The sequence below is a fragment of the Sinohyriopsis cumingii genome, chromosome 4 (assembly GCF_028554795.1).
Source record: "Sinohyriopsis cumingii isolate HCF-2022 chromosome 4, ASM2855479v2, whole genome shotgun sequence".
Classification (NCBI taxonomy): domain Eukaryota; kingdom Metazoa; phylum Mollusca; class Bivalvia; order Unionida; family Unionidae; genus Sinohyriopsis; species Sinohyriopsis cumingii.
The window spans coordinates 9,339,499-9,361,606 of NC_142964.1; the positions used below are offsets into that span (position 1 = coordinate 9,339,499).

The window sequence follows — 22,108 nt, forward strand, 5'->3', positions numbered from 1 at the left end:
TCAGTGACATTGTGAGTGCAGTTTTGATACTAGGTTTCATGCAAAGCAGTGTGTTGAAGGCTTAAATATTATGGATGTTTGCAGCTTTTCCCATGAAGCTGACACACTAGCAGATGAAGCTGAAGACAATCACACTAATTTCTCACTCCATTTGACTCAGATGAAAGGGAAATGAAAATAAAGAGCAAGTGAAAGCAGTAGAGTTGCAGCTAGAAGAGAAAGTACAGTAGCTAAAGAGCAGCATTTAATATTTGAGTCCAGTTATGAAGATTTTATTATAAATTGCCACTCATATTTCATAGCATTTATTTATATGTTTATTGTTTTTGTTTCATGTGTAAAAAAGGTAGTAATTGGAAGTATAACACTTGAGAGTCTTCTTTGAAAACTGAAAACTCATAACTAAATAGTCATTCAAAAGTCATTGAATTTTAAGTCTCCTGATCTGTATAAATGCTGCAAATAGAATTTTATTATTTATTCCCTAATATTTCCATGATACGACCATCCTTGTTCTCACAAAATGTTGGTATTTTCTTTACTTTCAACATCATTTTCCACTAACAAAACCTTCCTGTACTTTTACATAATTCATCAGGGCTGGCCACCTGATTTTATCATGATATAATTCTACAAGGCTGGCAACCAAATCCTATTATGAGATAATTCTACAAGGCTGTCAACCTAATATTATTATGAGATAATTCTACAAGGCTGTCAATCTAATCTTATTATGACATAATTCTACAAGGCTGGCAACCTAATCCTATTATGAGATAATTCTTCAGGGCTGGCCACCTGATTTTATCATGATATAATTCGACAAGGCTGGCAACCTAATCCTGTTATGAAATAATTCTACAAGGCTGTCAGCTTAATCCTATTATAAGATCATTCTACAAGGCTGTCAACCTAATCTTATTATGAGATAATTCTACAAGGCTGTCAACCTAATCCTGTTATGAAATAATTCTACAAGGCTGTCAGCCTGATCCTATTATAAGATCATTCTACAAGGCTGGCAACCTAATCTTATTATGAGATAATTCTACAAGGCTGTCAACCTAATATTATTATGACATAATTCTACAAGGCTGTCAGCCTAATATTATTATGAGATAATTCTACAAGGCTGTCAACCTAATCTTATTATGAGATAATTCTACAAGGCTGGCAACCTAATATTATTATGAGATAATTCTACAAGGCTGGCAACTTAATATTATTATGAGATAATTCTACAAGGCTGGCAACCTGATCCTAATATGAGATAATTCTACAAGGCTGTCAACCTAATCTTATTATGAGATAATTCTACAAGGCTGGCAACCTAATATTATTATGAGATAATTCTACAAGGCTGGCAACTTAATATTATTATGAGATAATTCTACAAGGCTGGCAACCTGATCCTAATATGAGATAATTCTACAAGGCTGGCAACCTAATCTTATTATGAGATAATTCTACAAGGCTGGCAACCTAATATTATTATGAGATAATTCTACAAGGCTGGCAACCTGATCCTAATATGAGATAATTCTACAAGGCTGGTAACCTGATCTTATTATGAGGTAATTGTACAAGACTGGTAACCTGGTCTTAGATAAAATAATTCTTCAGGGCTGGTATACTGGTCATACCATGATATAATTCTACAAGACTAGCAACCTGTTCATGAGATAAGTCTTCAAGGCTGGCAACCTAGTCTTATTATGAGATAATTCTACAAGGCTGTCTACAAGACTGGCAATGCATCTTATTTTGAGATAATTCTAATAGGCTGGTAACCTGGTCTTAGATTAAATAATTCTTCAAGGCTGGTATACTGGTCATACCATGATATAATTCTACAAGACTGGCAACCTGGTCATATGAGATAATTCTACAAGACTGGCAACCTTTTGTTATCATGAGAGATTTTTTGTTTGTAGACACTCCAAGGGAACTTATTAAAGGAGAGCTAACTATTCAGTCCAGTGGACACTATTATGAAACATACTTTTGAGCTATTTAGGTATATACACTTATCACATAGAGTTCTCCTATTTGGTTCTTGCTCTTTGACGCATGTAACATGGTTGCCTATATAATTAGTGACATGTGTCAAATATAGCATTGGTTTCATATTTTACTAGTGACATGTGTCACATGTAACATTTGTTGCTATTCTATAGCAACATGTGTAACATACACCTTGTGTTGTCTGTTGTATAGCAACATGTGTAACTCAACATGAGTTGCCTATTTGTATAGCTGCTTGTATCACACATGCAAAATGGGTTACCTAATGAATTAGCAGCATGTGTCATGTAACAATGGTTGCTTTTTTTATTACCAACCCATGTCACACGTGTAACATTGTGTTGCCTATTTTATTGTCAACATGTGTCACACATATAACATGGGTTGCCCATTTCATTAGTGATGTGTGTCAGATTTTACATTGTTTGCATATTTAATTACTAACATTTTGTGCCTTTTGTATAAAAACATGTCACATGTGCCTTGTGTTGTCTTTTGTATGGCAGCATGTGTCACTTGTAATATGAGTTGCCTATTTTTATGGATATTTGCATCACACATGCAAAATTGGTTGCCAACAAAATTACCATGATTTGTTATACATGTAACATGAGTTGCTTATTTTTACCAACCCATGTCACATATGTACCATGGGCTGCCTTTTTGAGTTCACACTTAAAGGTTATATATTAAGCAGCCTGTTTAGAGCCACTACAATGGTCATATGCAGCTCATTATGCCTTTTTCTTACAGGCTCAGTGTTTGGTTACTTGAGGTCAGATGACTACCAATCTCTGGTAACAGTGATCAGGGCTCTGTCTGACTCAGAAAGAGAGGAGCTGGTTAGAAGGGTCCAGGAACTGGTTGGGAGCAAGACGATTGAAGCCCTAACTGCATTTATCAGTGGGGGTCCTACAGAGAGGGAAAACTTCATAAATTTGATCAGAGAGTTTATCAGTGGTATTCAGGGTACTATGCTTGTTATTTGTTTATTTATCTACACTGTACTGAATTATTTATTTTACTTTGATCTATATATCTGTTTGATCTATCTACCTACCTATCTATCTGTCTGTCCATGCATCCATCCATCAGTCTGTCCACCCACCCATCCATCCATCTACCTATCTATCTATCTATCTATCTATCCAACCAACCATCTGTCTGTCTGTCCATGCATCCATGCATCTGTCCACTCACCCACCCACCCACCCACCAACCCATCCATCCATCCATCCATCCATCCATCCATCTATCTATCTATCTATCTATCTATCTATCTATCTATCTATCTATCTATCTATCTGTCTCACTATCTATCTGTCTATCCATCCAACCATCCATCTGTCTGTCTATCTATCTATATGTATCTATCTTTCTGTCTGTCTGTCTGTCTGTCTATATATCTATCTGTCTATCTATTTGATCTTTTTATATATCTGTCTGTAAGTCCATCCATGATCGACCCACCCACCCACCCAGTCCAATTTAATCTAATCTAATCTAGGGCAGGTATCATAATTAACCTAAACACCCTTACCCTCTAATATTTTGGACACTATATTTTCAATTTTTTCATATATATGATTTTCAATGGTGCAAAAATTTCCAAACACCAAATGCATTTTTTAAACCAAAGAAACTACCCGTACTAAAAAACAGGTGTTAGAGCAGAACAACTGACAAACTGTGAAACCATGTTGATTACTCGTGTCAGCGTGCAGATCAATTCAAGGTGTTGTCAGTAGCCGGCATTAAATTTGACATATGTACGACATTCATAGCCAGCCATATCTGTAGTTGTTGTGTTAAGATCACTTTAGGCATTTTTCAAAGAAAATATGGATATGTTTCAAATTTTCAGAGGCATGATAGCATGAATAGATGCATATTATTTTGGTGATACTTTTTATAGTCATAGACAATCTTTACATTATGAAACAATGCCAATATTAGATTTAGTTCAAATTGTCAGTTTGCATACATTATTATCATCTGGTTCACATTCATAGATAAGTTTATAAAGATTATTCATGTGTGGTTTGTTTTGATTGAGTACTTTATGAGTTAAGCAATATAATATCTTCCAAAGTTTGTGAATGTGCTCAGAGTTTACAGAAATTAGTTAAATTAATTATAGAATTAATTAATTTAATTAATTACAGAAAGCAATTATGTCATTTAGGGCCAATTTTCACTTATAACCAGCAATAGTACATGTTTATGATGAACAGATTGACATAGTTGTATAAACAAAAAACAAACTCCAGAAACGTAATTTGTTTGTAAAAAAATACACTGAAGCAGTATCATAGAAGTGTTAATTATTGGCAAAATGGGATATGTAATACAGTCTACTTTATTGGAAAACTTTCATGTAGCAGCAAATTTGCCAGGCACATTGATCCTCAAAATTAACAATGAAGATGTTACTTTTCCAGAGAATATGTTTGGAAAAATTGATAATTTTCATTGGTATATGAATTATTCAGACAGAAAAGCAATTATTTTTAATGTCTGGATATTTAGGTTATAGATGGGCTACGACTTATGATCTTAAACTAAGTATCAAAAAGAAGTAAAACCATGAAGTTTTGTAAAATTCAATCAGTAATTTATTTCCCTAGAATACAAAGTGAAAATGGAAAAGGGACTTACAGTATTGTGAATTAAATCCCAAATAATCCTAAATGTTCTATCACAATTCTGAAAGAACAGTGTTCCAAATGAATTTGCAGATTTCTTTTGTATATGCTGTGGCCATTAAACTTTTTTAATGCTGTTGTCATTACCTGAAGATGTTCATGCTAACAAATCTCACTGCTTCCGTAATTGTTGTTTGAGTTATTGCCCTGTTTGTTTGATAGTAAGGTATTTCTACCATGTATGATGTCCATGTGATATTTATGTTGTTAGACTTTAATCTGTCAGAAAGTGTCAATATGGGCTCCATGGGTGTTATTCCTGAAAATGTGGCTGCTATTTCCCCTGTCATTCGACCAGGGAACATACTACACGATGCCATTTATTTGGGACATAAGACATCGACTCAAATGACATGAAAATATCAGGGTGGATATTTTACATTGTATCACTAAACTTAATGCAGCATATCCAGTCCGACAATTTTCTTGCTGTGAAACTATGTGCTTCTTATGATCATCACCAAAAAAATGCACCTTTTGACAAATCTTTGTGCTTTGATGTCTTTTGTAAGGTTTGTTGCCCTTTTTGACTTGCAGCTGGGTGCATTGTGTGGCTTATATTGCCAAAACAAGTGCTGTTACAATGCATGGCAGTATTGTGAATACAATTACTACTGCAGTGCATGGCAGAATATTGTGAACACAAATACTGTTATTGTGCATGAGAAAGTATTGTGAATAGAATTACTATTGCAGTGCATGGCAGAGTATTGTGAATACAAATACTGTTATTGTGCATGAGAGAGTATTGTGAATACAAAATACTTTTATTGTACATGAGAGAGTAATGTGAATATAAATACTGTTATTCTACGTGAGAGTATTGTGAATACAAATACTGTTATTGTGCATGGCAGAGTATTCTGAATACAAAATACTGTTATCATGCATGAGAGAGTATTGTGAATACAAATACTGTTATTGTGCATGAGAGAGTATTGTGAATACAAAATACTGTTATCATACATGAGAGAGTATTGTGAATACAAATACTGTTATCATGCATGAGAGAGTATTGTGAATACAAATACTGTTACTGTGCATGAGAAAGTATTGTGAATACAAAATACTGGTATCATGCATGAGAGAATATTGTGAATACAACTACTGTTGCAATGATGGCAGAGTATTGTAAATATAACTACTGTTGCAGTGTATGACAATATTGTGCATACAATTACTTTTGCAACATATGGAAGCATTGTATATACAACTACTTTTGTAATGCATGGCAGTATTGTGTATTCAACTAATGTTGCAATGCATGACAGTAATGTCAATAAAACCATTGCTACTGTGCATGGCAGAGTATTGTGAATACAGTACAATTACTATTAATGTGTATGGGAGAGTATTGTGAATACAGTACACTACTGTTGCAGTGCATGGCATAGTATTCTGAATACAGTACAGCTATTGTTACTGTGCATGAGACTGTATTGTGAATACAGTACAACTACTGTTGCAGTGCATGGCAGAGTATTGTGAATACAGTTACTGTTGCAGTGCATAGCAGAGTATTGTGAATACAACTACTGTTGCAGTGCATGGCAGAGTATTGTGAATACAGTACAACTACTGTTGCAGTGCATGGCACAGTATTGTGAATACAGTACAACTACTATTGCAGTGTATGGCAGAGTATTGTGAATACAATTACTGTTGCAATGCATTGCAGAGTATTCTGAATACAGTATAACTACTGTTGCAGTGCATGGCAGAGTATTGTGAATACAGTACACTACTGTTGCAGTGTATGGCAGAGTATTGTAAATATAGTACAGCTGCTGTTGCAGTGCATTTGAGGGTATTGTGAACTAATGTTGCAGTGCATGGCAGAGTATTGTGAATACAGTACACTACTGTTGCAGTGCATGGCAGAGTATTCTGAATACAGTACAACTACTGTTGCAGTGCATGGCAGAGTATTGTGAATACAGTTACTGTTGCAGTGCATAGCAGAGTATTGTGAATACAACTACTGTTGCAGTGCATGGCAGAGTATTGTGAATACAGTACAACTACTGTTGCAGTGCATGGCACAGTATTGTGAATACAGTACAACTACTATTGCAGTGTATGGCAGAGTATTGTGAATACAATTACTGTTGCAATGCATTGCAGAGTATTCTGAATACAGTATAACTACTGTTGCAGTGCATGGCAGAGTATTGTGAATACAGTACACTACTGTTGCAGTGTATGGCAGAGTATTGTAAATATAGTACAGCTGCTGTTGCAGTGCATGAGAGGGTATTGTGAACTAATGTTGCAGTGCATGGCAGAGTATTGTGAATACAGTACACTACTGTTGCAGTGCATGGCAGAGTATTCTGAATACAGTACAACTACTGTTGCAGTGCATGGCAGAGTATTGTGAATACAACTACTGTTGCAGTGCATGGCAGAGTATTGTGAATACAACTACTGTTGCAGTGCATGGCAGAGTATTGTGAATACAATTACTGTTGCAGTGCATGGCAGAGTATTGTGAATACAACTACTGTTGCAGTGCATGGCAGAGTATTGTGAATACAACTACTGTTGCAGTGCGTGGCAGAGTATTGTGAATACGACTACTGTTGCAGTGCATGGCAGAGTATTGTGAATACAATTACTGTTGCAGTGCATGGCAGAGTATTGTGAATACAACTACTGTTGCAGTACATGGCAGAGTATTGTGAATACAATTACTGTTGCATGACAGAATATTTTGAATACAGTACGACTACTGTTGCAGTGCATGGCAGAGTATTGTGAATACAGTACAGCTGCTGTTGCAGTGCATGGCAGAGTATTTTGAATACAGTGCAACTACTGTTGCAGTGCATGACAGAGTATTTTGAATACAGTACAACTACTGTTGCAGTGCATGGCAGAGTATTGTGAATACGACTACTGTTGCAGTGCATGGCAGAGTATTGTGAATAGAATTACTGTTGCAGTGCATGGCAGAGTATTGTGAATAGAATTACTGTTGCAGTGCATGGCAGAGTATTGTGAATACAGTACAACTACTGTTGCAGTGCATGGCAGATTATTGTTAATACAGTTACTGTTGGAGCACATAGCAGAGTATTTTAAATACAACTACTGTTGCAGTACATGACATAATATTTTGAATACAGTACAACTACTGTTGCAGTGCATGGCAGAGTATTGTGAATACAACTACTGTTGCAGTGCATGGCAGAGTATTGTAAATACAACTACTGTTGCAGTGCATGGCAGAGTATTGTAAATACAACTACTGTTGCAGTGCATGGCAGAGTATTGTGAATACAAGTACTGTTGCAGTGCATGGCAGAGTATTGTGAATAGAATTAATGTTGCAGTGCATGGCAGAGTATTGTGAATAGAATTACTGTTGCAGTGCATGGCAAAGTATTGTTAATACAATTACTGATGGAACACATAGCAGAGTATCGTAAATACAACTACTGTTGCAGTGCATGACAGAATATTGAATACAGTACAACTACTGTTGCAGTGCATGGCAGAATGCTTTGAATGCAAAACACTGTTGCAGTTTCCTATGGATTGCTGTACACATTATGGTCATCATCAGAAGAGATGCAAATTAACAAATCATTGTACTTACACTATTTTCAGTAGAGTTATGCTTTGTTTGCTATATATACATCTCTGTCATGGGTAGGGGCAAGCTGCTGGGGTATATTTATGTGAGTAATAATTATTCACCATTCCTTTTTTGTGTTTGCTAAAATTAAGATATCATATTTGTGTATTAATACTTTTAGATGACAGATCTGTACATTCAGAGGGAGCGAGACCAACTCCCAGTGCACCACACCCACCCCAAGGGTCTCACTACAGGGGACCCAGTGAGGACGACCATCATAGGAGACCCACACATCAGTTCTCAGGTAAGAAACCACATTCAGGCCTTGTTGGCCTTCTTCAGTAGTCATTTGTTCATTAGGAAATCATTTCCTACATGTACCACTTCCCAAACACAATCCTTCCAAAAGGCCTGGTTTTTCCTATTTTGTTCTTTTTTGTTAGACTTCCTGTTTTTTTTTAAAAATTGCCCTTCTATCCTTCCTTTTTACAATTTTATGTCGACATATAAAAATTGTTTTGCTAACCATATAATGAGAGGATTTTGTTAAGTATCTCAGTATGTTTCCTCTCATTAGTTTTTAGCAGAAAGAAATATTTGCCGTCCAGTTCCAATGAGATTTCTGTCTTTATATTCCGTCTTACTACAAGTTCCATGTGATGCAAGCAGCAATAAAGATTTGCTTTCTAGAAACATTGAGATTCCTGCCTTTATATTCCATATGACTACAAGTTTCACATGGTATGATGCATACAGTTTGGGAGGAATGTGAGCTGAAGCTATTTAGAATCAGTGTATTTCCTGAAGAGGGAGAGTCCCTCTACCAGGACTATCAGCTGTAATGTGTATGCTAAAAGCACAGCCTTAAAATGGTAATGTTTTAAAATCTGCTGCTTAATACATGCAAGATATTCAGTGTAGGAGCATTGAATATTAATTCTTTATTATTATTTATTGTTGCAAATTTTCATAGCTTTACAGCTGTTTCTACATTCAGTCGTGTTGCTGGATAGGTAAATTTTATCTCTCTACTTTCAAAGACAAATCAGATTCATTTAATTTAATTTTGGGATGGGTGAGAAACTAGGATGCATTCAGGAGATTAAGATTTATCTATTTTTAGATGAAGGGAACAGGTTGTAAAGAAGTTAAGAGGTATATGATTAAATTAAAAGTGATTTGCTTTAAATGCCACAAGATAGCAATGGACATAAATAATGGTGTTGGACCTCTTCAGAAGTGGAAACACTTCAATTTTGGTAGCAAATGAGTTATGCTGAAGGACAGAATCTTGCAGAGATTGCAGAAATGAGAATCAGCTAGTCTCAGACATTATACATACCATCAGGTGGAGAAGGTAGTAGGTCTAGTGGAGCTCCTGTACAAGCACCTGATTCACAGCAAGTGCATCTGCAAGTCAGAAATCCATCAGGAAGAACTTTCTATGGCAGACACTTTCTGGGCCATGAGAATTGCTGCTTCTGGGTATTTTTACAGTTCCTGTGATGGAACCTCAGAGCTTTGTCTAACTGTTTTTTTAATGGCTCAGTTTCAGGTTTTGAAGATTTTACAATGGGCAAAAGTAAAATTTCTTATGATTTCTGATGGACTTGGGCCCTGCTTCAGGAAGAAAATCTTCAGGAAGAAAATCTCACAGAAAATAACAGTAAAGTGTCATTTACCTTTCAGTTTGACCAAGTAGCAGATGCTCAGAGAAAAAAGCATTGTGTCAGATTAGACTAGGGAAGTTGTGGCTCAGTTCATTAAAGCTGTTGTGTTTGGTCATGAAAAAAGAAGTGATGTATATGACATACGGACAGACAAGGAGTATCAACTGCATCCATCTGTTTGTTTACTGTTAATAAGACAGTTTGTTTCTTATTTTACACCATTTGAAAGAATTAGGTTTAACACAGATGGTACAGTTTTTTCATATGCACTGCATGTTGTTCACTATGCCTTCAGACAAGGTTTTGGTATTTTTGGAGAATAGGCAGAGCAGTTAGCTTTAGATCTGTGTGACTGGTTTAAGTCTCATATTATCTGGGGGAGATTTCTTGAATAATCTGTCAGAGATCTGTGTGACTGGTTTAAGTCTCACATTAGTCAGGCAAAAATTTCTTGAATAATCTGTCAGAGACATGTGTGACTGGTTTAAGTCTTACATTAGCCAGACGGAAGATTTCTTGAATAATCTGTCAGAGATCTGTCTGACTGGATTAAGTTTCACATTAGTCAGAGGGAAGATTTCTTGAATAATCTGTCAGAGATAGGATTTGGAGGATGATCTGTTCATAACACATGCTCATTGCAAGTGCCTCATACCAGTTCTGATTAAGATTGAAGTGGAATGCTGTGTATCAATTCTTTCTGAAACATTTACTGGCAAGAACAAGAAAAGGCAAATGAAGAATGAGAGGTAAAAAAGATTCTGTGAAAGTTTGAAAATGTGGAAACTTGTATTTAGATGTACTTCTGATCAGTGTGGGGTCACAGTTAGAAAGATTGTTGGCTTTGTTTCTTTGATTCATGCTGTTTATAAGGAGACGTTATGCTTAAGTTCCTCAAGGCTGATATCATTGATAATTTGAGTATGATGTCATGAAGCCAGAAAACAGTTTAGATTAGAATGGTTTAGAGGTGTACAATGTGGAGACCTGTAGTCAGATGTACTTATTATTAGTATGGGACCACTGACAGATTTTGGATTAGAATGGTCTAGAGGTGTACAATGTGGAAACCTGTAGTCAGATGTACTTATTATTAGTATGGGACCACTGACAGATTTTTGGCTTTTTTTTTCCTTCTCCAAACAAGAATCTTTTACTCATGTGCTCTATGAGGAAGCATAGAAGATGCTGAATAAATTCATGCTTAAGTTCATCAAGGTTGCTGTCACTGCTAATTGAGTGGGAGAAAGCTTCTAAGTGTGGATGTCATGAATTCCGAAAACTGTTTGGATCAGAAAGATATGGAGGTTGGTGTATAATGTCACAAAGCATTGTTAAAACTGGAATCTTCATGTCAGAAACTTTTAGAAATTAAGAAGTTCTTTCAGGAACCTCTTGATAAATCTCCTGTTTAAAATGCACAGGGCTTACATAAAATTTATATTTTATCTGTATCCCTTGTCAGTGAAGAAGGATGATGTTAGCTTATTTTTTATCCTTTGCTGAATTTTCTATGCCAAGAAAGTTTGTTGAATTTTCAAAATTGTTAAAATCACCATCATACCCTCTCAATATCAGTGCAGAAGCAACTTGAAATTTGTTCTTAAACTGATGCTGATTAAAAACAAAGCAGATCTCTGAACACCTGGGGTGGGATTAGGTGTTGATGAGGTGGCAGTTGAACATGAAATCAGCATGGATGTGCAATAGTTTTTAACATAGGTCACTTAAATGTACAAAGTATAGTGGGAAAAATAGACCAGATTAAGTTAATGTTGTCTTCCAAGGAAATAATATATATGTTTCAGGACTCACTGAAACCAAATTAAATGCTAACCACAATGATAATCTATTTCGCTGTCAAGGCTACAATAAAACTGCTATGCATGGATAGAGAGACAGCAGGGGGAGGTCTTGTTGTATACATTTGGGAAAATGTAAATGCAGAAAGGCAGTTTGACTTGGAGTTATTGAAATTGAGAGTATCTGGGTGGAAATTTCTCATAATAATGCAAAATCATTCCTTGTTGGTTTCATTTATAGGCCACCTTCTTCCAAAGCAGTTTGGAATGATAACTTTTTGAAACAAATGGAAAATGTTCTTGCACAGGAGAAAGAAACATATATATATATACTCGGCAGCATAAATAAGGACCTTCTCAATACTCAGATAAGGAACAACAGGATGGAATTTATTGAATCATTAGGCCTAGACCAGCTGGTAAATGAGCCTACAAGGGTAACAGAAAAATCAAGCACTCTTATTGATCACATTTATACCAACCAACCAGACAATGTTGCTTGTATTAATGTACTGAATGTTGGTCTTAGTGACTACTATCCTACTTTTTTAACAAAAAAGGTTAAATGCAAGAGAAATAAGAAAAATACACATAAAACTATCACTTACAGATCTTTCAAAAATTTTAATGAAGAACAATTTCTCAATGATCTATATAAAGTTCCATGGAATATGATCCAAAATTTGGATGACATACATGAAGCTCTGAAGGTGTGGACTGACTTATTTATGGATGTAGTCTTTAATCATGCACCACTGAAAGTAGATCAAGTAAAGAATGAAATCCATCCTAACTTACTACTGAAATCCTAAATGCTTTGAAAACACAAGACCAATTCAAGGCTATGGGAAACAATGCAAAATATTTAAAGTATGGAGAAATAAAATAAACAGGTATAATTAAAAAAAGCTAAAACAAACTTATTATCAATCATTGCTTGAAAACAAAAAGAGCAACACAAACTCTATTTGGAAAGTCTTCAATGGACTCACTGGAGGACCACACTAAGATCAGACAAATAAAATTCACTCACTTCTGGTAAATGACACCATAGTCACTGATGACACTGACATTGCAGATGTTTTCACCAACACTACCACAAAGTTAAAAGAATCAGTGATAGAAAACAACTTTAATGAACTGAAAAAGTTCTGCAGCAGCAAAATCTCTAAGGAGGTATGTTTCGCTATCCCACCAGTATAAAAAAAACTTTGTTAAAAAATGTCTCAGTGAACTTGATACCAAGAAAGCTACAGGACTTGATCAGATTGGTCCATGACTCATTAAATCTTCTGCCCCTTGCTATTTTAGATAGCATAACATTCATAATCAATTTAAGTATTGCAACCTCATCTGTCCCCAAAATATGGAAAACTGCAAAAGTAAATCCTATTCATTAACCTGGTTCTAAGGATGATGTTGATAACTACTGGCCAATCTCAGTACTACCAAACTTTTCAAAATTGATTGAAAAACATTTTCATGACTCATTCATGTCATATTTAACCAAACACTTGCTGTTACACCCTAATCAATCAGGCTTTAAACAGAAACATTCATGTGAGACTGACTTGATCTCCCTAACTGATAAATGACTTCAAGCACTTGACCAAGGTAGAATAATAGGATCTGTATTTGTTGATTTCAGGAAAGCTTTTGACATGGTGGATCATAAAATCCTTTTGAAGAAACTGAAAATTTACCAATGTGATGAAAGCACAGTTAGATGGTTTACTTCATACTTAAGTGAGAGAACACAACATGTTTATATAAATAATGTTCTGTCCAAACCTGGAACAATTAGATATGGAGTACCGCAAGGCTCAAATCTAGGTCCATTACTATTTATTTTATTTATTAATGACCTACCACCTTTACTAACAGACTCAATATCATCTACAGATTTCTATGCAGATGACACAACATTATCAGACATCCAAAACACAAAGCATGAACTCAAAATTTTTTTTATAAGGATGCCCTAAACAAACTGGACAACTGGTGCATGTGCTATGGCATGGTGGTAAATACTGGTAAAACCAAAATATTACTTATCTCAACATGGCAAAAATAGGACACATCTTGATAGAGATGAACTATGTCTGACATGGAAGGATAAAAATTTGCAAATAGTCTGTCATGATAGACTACTTGGTATTTTGGTAGATAATAACCTATCATTGACTGAGTATGTCAAACTTATTAGCAAAAAAGTCAATTCAGGTTTATGGCTTCTCAGTAGGATAAGACATTTTCTCTCTAAAAGGCATAGAAAACTATTTTATAACAGTTACATGCAGCCCTATTTAGACCAGTGTAATACAGTATGGGGTAATTCAAATGATAAAAACATAGCAAAGCTGGCAAATCTTCAAATAAGAGCGTAATGATTTGGGCTAATATCAATTCAGAAAGAAAGCAAGGAAAGTTGAGCTGGTAAGTTAAAAATTACCTATCAAAGACCAAATCTGTTTGAGAAAAGCCAAATTAATGTACAGGATATCCAATAATAGTGCTCCTGAATATTTACAATCACTGTTCCAGCATAGGCTACATGGCAATACTCCTCACTTGCTATTCATGTCTACCAAACAGTATAAAATTCCCAAACCAAGTAAGGAATTTTTTTATATAAAAAAATTCCAATACTCTGGAATTTTGCTCTGGAATAGTATTCCAGTTGAGATTAGAAATGCCCACTTTATTTCCTTCTTCCAAACCCAATATATCCAGTGGCTTCAGAAATGCAGTTAAAATAAATAAATTCCTTTGTATGAGGGCCTCAAGGTAGATTAGTTCTTAGCTTATTGTGTTACCCTCATTAAATAAAGTTATTATTATTATTATTATTATTATTATTATTATTATTATTATTTTGCAATGGCAGATCAGGGTCCATGTTTTTTGTGGTTTTACTCAACTTATGAGTACATATGGTTCTCATTTACATGGTTGATTTGGCCTTGATACAGGTGTTCAGTCAATATTTCGATATCACAATCAGTTTGGAACTACTCTGTTTTGTAATCCTGATGACTCCCAAAATATGCCAAAAGGTCATTGCAGCCAGGCCTTCCGTACTGTGTGACAAAGTTTTGATGAAAATGTTTTCAGAAAATTGATACAGTATAAAAAACAGACTATGCTTGTTAGTATATCTGACAATTTTGTCTAATTTCTTTAAATTTATAAATTTACATTTGAAGTTCTAAGGTTGTTACATACAGATATGTTGATACAATATATTGTATTGTGTATTGTATCATTGTGATGATGGTGTGTTGATAAAGTATATTGTATTGTCACAAATATATCAGTATTCCTGTGACAAATCACAGTAATCTTACATTTCAGCTTATTTTCAGAATTTGTTCATTTTTTTCTCATTCATTTGCAGGGCAAGCTCAGAACTATGGAAAAATCTACCCTGACCTTAAAAAGATGTAAACATCTAACATCACAGAAGCTTCAGCTGCAAAGGATGCAGTAGATAGCAGTGTTTAGTAATCAAATGGACATAATGAATAAAAAATTAGAAATAATTTCATTGTTGTTCCAAGCCTGTTTTGGGTAGGTGCTGCACTCACCATCCATAGTTGATCGGTGTTACAAAGGAAATATGTTCTCTTGAAGTTTCAGCAAAACTTTTTTTCTGTGTACATTTAAAGAAAAAAGGAATTAGTCATTGCTTGATTGATTGTAGCAGTTTCTGTTCATGCCTTCAAAGGTTGTTTGATTGTAGCTATTGGAGCGTATCACAGCTTACAGTACTCAGGCTAGATATCAGCCTAAGTAGATTATGATGTAACAATATACTGTTAAGATGGTTTGTCAGTATGAACAAAGAATTTGTTTATGTAACAATAGATAGATTCCAGTGCATGTTGTATCAAGTTTGCAGCTTCCTATCATGCTCCCTCAAAATTTCTCTACTTCCTACCCAAGATACAAGTTCAAAACAGCCAACAGTGTCACCAAAATAATCACCAGTTAGTATATTTTGTCACCAAAAGATTATTTTTTTTACAATTTGTGACATTGGCAAAGCCCAGCATGATCCCTGAAAAAACTTTTTACACATTATTTTTTGTACTTTTAAGAAAGAAAAAAATATTTTGTTCAATTACAAAAAAATATACTTGTATATGAAATTTCAGGAGCCATGCCACAATCTTCTTATTTAGAATTCTTAGGTAATCTCTTCTCCAAGATGATAAACTTCATACACATTAATTTTCATACTTTAAGAAAGAAGAAAACAATTTTTATGCACAAGAAAAATATATATGACATTTTGGGAGCCACACCACGACATTGTTATATCCAAATTCATGTTATAACGGTGCATGCTATAGCATGGTCACACTATAATGTGTATATACTTGGCTATGAACTGAGGACCTTTTCAGTATTGTTTGTCTACTTCAATGTGAACGCAGTAGTTCATTTAAATAGTGCTTATGTACTGGAATGAGATCTAACCAGTGTTATATCAGAAAGTTTACAGGTTACAGGCTGTAATATATCAGGTCCTGGTTCCAGTCTGATAAAAGAAAGAACCTTTCAGCACACTGATCTTCTCACAGAGGATTGTGGATCATAAGTCCTTCCCCCTTGTTTTCAGCCAGCAATGATATTTTGGGTATATTTTTCACCCTTTTCCTCCTAGTCATTAAATTAAACTCAGTTTAATCTAAATATGCTAAATGTTGAAAAAGAGTGGCATATCTGTGATAGATTGTTTTTATACATCCAAGACATATCTGAGAGTAAATAGTCTGCAGGGCAGCATTATGAGAAAGTGTTTAACCTGTCTACAATTAAAGTAGTGTGCAACAAATTGGAGAAGGAAAGGGAAGGAAACTGAATCAGACATCTGTGAAAGTCACTGTACAGTGAAATAGCAGAAATAGCAAAGGTGACATAAAATATATTATATTATGGTCCTCTAAATGATCTAAATCAGAAATATCAATCTGTGAAATGCAATCAGAAATATTAATCTGTGAAATGCAATCAGAAATATTAATCTGTGAAATGCATTCAGAAATGTTAATCTGTGAAATGCATTTAGGAATATTAATCTGAAATGCATTCAGAAATACTAATCTGTGAAATACATTTAGAAATATTAATCTGTGAAATGCATTCAGAAATATTAATCTGTGAAATGCATTCAGAAATATTCATTTAAAAAAGTTCATTAGTTCAAGCAGGTCATGAATATTTATCAGTTGTGAAGACATATTTACACACCACTAGAAAGACTTAATCAGAACTTTAGTAAAAAGTCTAAAAATACGTGTTCATATGTTTATTTCATTTCCACAAGATCATAAACTTACCAGAAAAAGCGTTTCATGCCTGTGCAATACTGTTTTATTTCTGATCTTTTACTGCCTGATACTTTTATATTTAGCTTGTGAAACATCACGTTACAAGATAAGTGCCTGACATAGTGATATTACAATATGTAATGTATCATGTTAGAAGTGTCCAATGTTACAATGTATTATTACTAGTGTCTGATATTACAATGTATCATTACAAGTGTCCAATGTTACAATTTGTTATTACACATGTCCAGTGTTACAATGTATAATGTTATGAGTGTCCGATGTTACAGTGTATTATTACGAGTGTCCGATGTTACAGTGTATTATGTTATGAGTGTCTGATGTGGCAGTGTATTATGTTACGAGTTTCTGATATTACAATGTATCATTACAAGTGTCTGATGTTACAATTTATTATTACACATGTCCAGTGTTACAATGTGTTATGTTATGAGTGTCCGATGTTACAATGTATTATTACAAGTGTCCAATGTTACAATATATTATTACAAGTGTCCGATGTTACAGTATATTATGTTATGAGTGTCTGATGTTACAATATATTATTACAAGTGTCTGATGTTACAGTGCATTATGTTACGAGTGTCTGATGTGACAGTGTATTATGTTACAAGTTTCAGATGTTAGAATGTATTATGTTACAAGTGTTTCTAATGCAATTTTCACAATTTTTGTTCAACAGACTTTGTTTTTTTTTACCTTAAGATAAATAGGACTTGATATTTGATGTTTAAGTAAAGTTGATGAAACTTGTGACAGATAGAACATGACATCTAGTGTTCATTTAAATCATCATCATCATCTGAAAGACGGTTGGGGCACTGCACAAGACCAAACAACCAGCTTCCTCCATTTCTCTTGATTTTCTGTCTTTCTCAGTGAGTCACTTAATGTCAAGCCTGTCCACTTTTGAATGTTATCTTCCCACCTCTTTCTTTGCCTGCCTATCTTTCTTCTTCCTTGTACAGTGCCTTGCAGGATTGTCTTGGCAAATCCTGTTGATCATGATACATGCCCATACCACTGCCATTTACATTTTTTCACTGTGATCGGGTCTTTGTGAGGCCCAATGGCTTGTCTGATCCTTTGCCATATTTCTTCACTGGTGACACGGTCTTTGAATGTGATGCTGAGGATCTTTATGGAAACATCTATGTGGCCTGTATCCTTTTCTCCGCTGTTATGGTCCATGATTCGCAGGTGTAGAGAAATATGGAGATCACCAGTGAATGCGTCAGTCTGACCTTTAAACTGAGTGCGATGTTCTTGTGGTTCCAGATGGGCTTCAGTTTTGTCAGTGCTGCTATTGTCTCTGCAATCCTGGATAGTACTTCAGGCTTCGATTTTTCATCTGTTACTGTAACAGTTGCCCCCAAATACTTTAAGCTGTGGACTGTTTCTAGCTTTGTACTTTGGACCTTGACGTCATTGCTGATGACCTTGGTGTTGTTGGTCATCATTTTGGTCTTCTTTGCACTGATTTCCATGCCGTAGGCTGCAGAGATTGTACAGTCTCATGGTCGCCCACAAGGCTGCATGCCCTACCCTGTCAAATGCCTTCTTGAAATCTGCAAAGAAGTGGTACTGATCTTGCTGGTGTTGGAGGTACTTCTCACACAATATCCTGAGGTTGAAGATCTGCTCTGTTGTGTTGCACCCTGCTCTGAAACCTGCCTGCTCCTCGTAAATGATCTTTTCAGCCTGTGGCTTTAGTCTGTTCAGCAGTATCCTCAACATGACTTTGCTTGGATGGCTTATAAGACTGACTGTACGGTGGTTTTGACACTGTTGCAAGTTGGCTTTCTTGGGGAGGGTGATTATCAGTGATTGGGTCCATACTCCTCTTTGCCAGATCTTGTTGCAGATGTTTGTGAGGGCGCTAATCATTTCTTCTCCCCCAGCTTGGATCAGTTTTGCTGGGATGTTGTCCACTCCTGCTGACTTCCTATTTTTCAGCGATCTTACTGCGGCTTCTACTTCTTCACGTAGGATAGGGTGGTTGTCATTGTTGTTTGCTGGAGGGATGTTCAATACATCTGGATCCATTGTGGCTCGGTGGTTGTAGAGTTCTGCGCAGTACTCTGTCCATCTTTCCAGAATATCTTTTTCTTCTGTGAGGCAGTTTCCGGCTTTGTCTTGTAAGGAGGTGATCCGCCGTTGTTTTGTGCTTTTTAGAGTTTGGACCAGTTGGTATGCTTTCCTGCTGTCATTCTTTTTCAAGTTTCTCCTTCAAATATGTTCCCCGATCACATTAACGTTAGGGAATATAAGCCTGCTACCTCTCGAATCCAGCCCTACTAAAAGACGAAAATTCGTCTTTTCAGTCTATCTTATATAGACCAAAGGGCAATAACTCTTGCCCCTTACCTCCCCTTGCCACCGCCCGGTGTCGCCAGTTTTTAAGCTTTGCTTGTACTGATAACACGTACATTATACCTCCAAACAGTCCAAGCTATCTTGGCGTTAAATTGGACCATCCGAAGTTAAATTTGGATTTATTGCGTTGGACAATCATTCTTCTACAGGTTGTATAGATTATTATTTTAACAATTTTTCTCAAAATTGAGTGACTTTGTCACCCTTATGGATTTCGTTTACTGAAGACCATGTTACACACGCTATCGCGGAACTCGTGTTGTTAATTAAGAGTTAACGCGACACTGACTAATTTCGCTTACTCCATTAGTAACGGTTGTGGTATTAGCGAATTAATAACATGCTGAATTGCTAATTTGTGCTTTGTTTTCTTTTCTTGTGTCGTTTCAGTAGAAATGTCAACCAAATGCATGAAATGCAAAAAGTTCAAAGCAAAATAAGACAACCATGACTCTTGTATTGAATGTACCAAGTGTACATCATCTATACCATGCAGCATGGGGTTTTTACTGGATCCATCGGATCCATTTCTTTATACAACCTCTATGTCACCAGCCGTCCAACCATCCCAGCATGGGGACCCTATTGGTAAAACGATCCGACCAAACATGACTTACGGGGATTTTAGTGATAAATCCGTCCATCAAGCTGTACCGCCGACAACATACCAATACTATGGCGGAGATTTTAGTGAGAAATCTGTCCGTCCAGCCAGGCCATTGGAGCAGCCGGTACCGGTGATAGCAGGACCGTCGCCAACATTCAGACCAACCACAAGCCAGACAAACCAGCCGGCAGGGCCGGCCGTCCATATGTTCATGGCTTATCCACAAGGGAGAGTTAGTGACAGTGTTAAGGATGACGGAATCGCGTCATCTATGCCACCTGGTATGCTCTATCCAGAAATGCAAGCTATTACAGAACACGACTCGGCACACAGTGAGGGTGACGAAACTCCTGCAAATCAGCCGTACACAGATCCAACCATGGAACGGACTGAGTTTGGCTTCAAGGCGGCAGTGGAAGAAATTTATAGGGTGTTGGCAATTTCAGAATGCCCTCCACCTCCTACCGCCACTTAAGACTACAAAGTTAAGGCGTCTGTAGATCTTGACAGGGAGGAAGAGACGCCGTCCTTCCGGCTCCTTCCCCAGTCGGCAAAAATTAAGGAGATCAACAATCATCTATCAGGACAAATAGGTGATCCGGGGAATGCTAAGGCGTTCTTTTCAGAAAGCCAAATACCAGCGACGTTCTCGGGTCGCTGGTACAAAACTCATTCAGACGCCTTCAGTACGGATCTTCCGGCCCTGGACAAAAATATGGCAGCAGTTCACATGTCCGGTCCACTGTTTTACAAATTGGACAAAAATGTGTTCCATGCCACGTCAAAGCTAGTCACGAACATAGTCGCTACGCCTTCAATGTTAGACTTGGCTTCATTAGCCATTTTCCGACTCGCAGAAAAATCCGACAATGACCACGTTTGGGAAGCGATGGCCCAGATTGCTAGAGTTATTAACAGGGCAGCTCACCATTCCATGGCTAATGTGTTGACTGCTTCTGCCAACTTAGACCCGATACGACGTGACGCATGTCTGCGGTCCACGTCGCTCAAGCCCCATCATACTCTGGCGTTACGGATCCGTTTGGGTCGCCTTTACTCTTTGAAGAAGTTCGGAAGCAGGCAGCTCAGGAACTGTCCCTCCAACTCGCCGCCCAGCCCTCGCAGGCGTTTAGAAAAATTCAGCCCCTGCCACAGCGGAGGGATGATTGGCGGACCAGGGACAAGGGATCCTTACAATCAAATGTGCAGTATAGATCCCAACCCAATGCCAGGAGACAACAGTCTAATCAAGCTAGGAGGCAACCATACAGAGGCGGTAAGAAACAAAGTTTCTCCATCTTTAAGCCTTCTAACTCTAAAAATTGACATATCCTCTCCACCACCCGCGGACAGCCTACCTGTGGGCGGCCGCCTCCTGCAATTTCAGGACCACTGGACCACCTTTTTTCCTCAGAACGACTGGGTGATCCAGATCATTTCGGAGGGACTTCGGATTTCATTTATCCAACCCCTCCCCTGTCCTCCTCTCCCCTCGGACGTACCATCCGATCGGGAGAAGGATACCTTTCTACAACAGGAGATACGGTCGCTCATAGAAAAACGGGCGGTGGAGATTGTGAAAAACCCACAGTTGCCGGGGTTTTATTCCAGGCTGTTTCTTATCCAGAAGGCAAACGGCAAGTTGAGGCCGATCATCAACCTGAGTCGCCTCAACCAATACATTTTACCACCGAAATTCAAGATGGAAACGGCGAGATCAATCCGTCTATCCATCCGGCGGGACGAGTATGCCGTCAGTCTAGATATGACTGACGCATATTTTCACGTCCCTATCCACCCCGCGTCAAGGAAATTTCTCCGATTCTCTTACCGCGACGCGGTTTATCAGTTCCAGGTCCTACCCTTTGGCCTCAACATCAGCCCTTGGGCTTTTACCAAGGTTATGGATTGCGTCGTCACCCTGTTCCGCTCAACTTCATCTACAGGGATGGAAGTGTACTTGGACGACATCCTCCAGAAACA

At 36.9% G+C, this 22,108-nt stretch overlaps 1 protein-coding gene across 2 annotated transcripts in view; it reads left to right on the forward strand.

Moving 5' to 3' along the window:
* The window catches only part of LOC149800598 (uncharacterized), a 31,805-nt gene extending 13,984 nt beyond the window's left edge, over window positions 1-17,821 (forward strand). The window contains exons 4-6 of one of the 2 annotated variants that reach the window (XM_089954583.1): window positions 2,779-2,994; window positions 8,492-8,617; window positions 15,183-17,821. In XM_089954583.1, coding sequence (XP_089810709.1) covers window positions 2,779-2,994; window positions 8,492-8,617; window positions 15,183-15,232 — 392 coding nt within the window. In that variant the 3' untranslated portion in view covers window positions 15,233-17,821. The remainder of the gene's footprint in view (window positions 1-2,778; window positions 2,995-8,491; window positions 8,618-15,182) is intronic. The other variant, XM_089954584.1, reaches the window with a different exon arrangement.
* The last annotated feature ends 4,287 nt before the right edge of the window (window positions 17,822-22,108 follow it).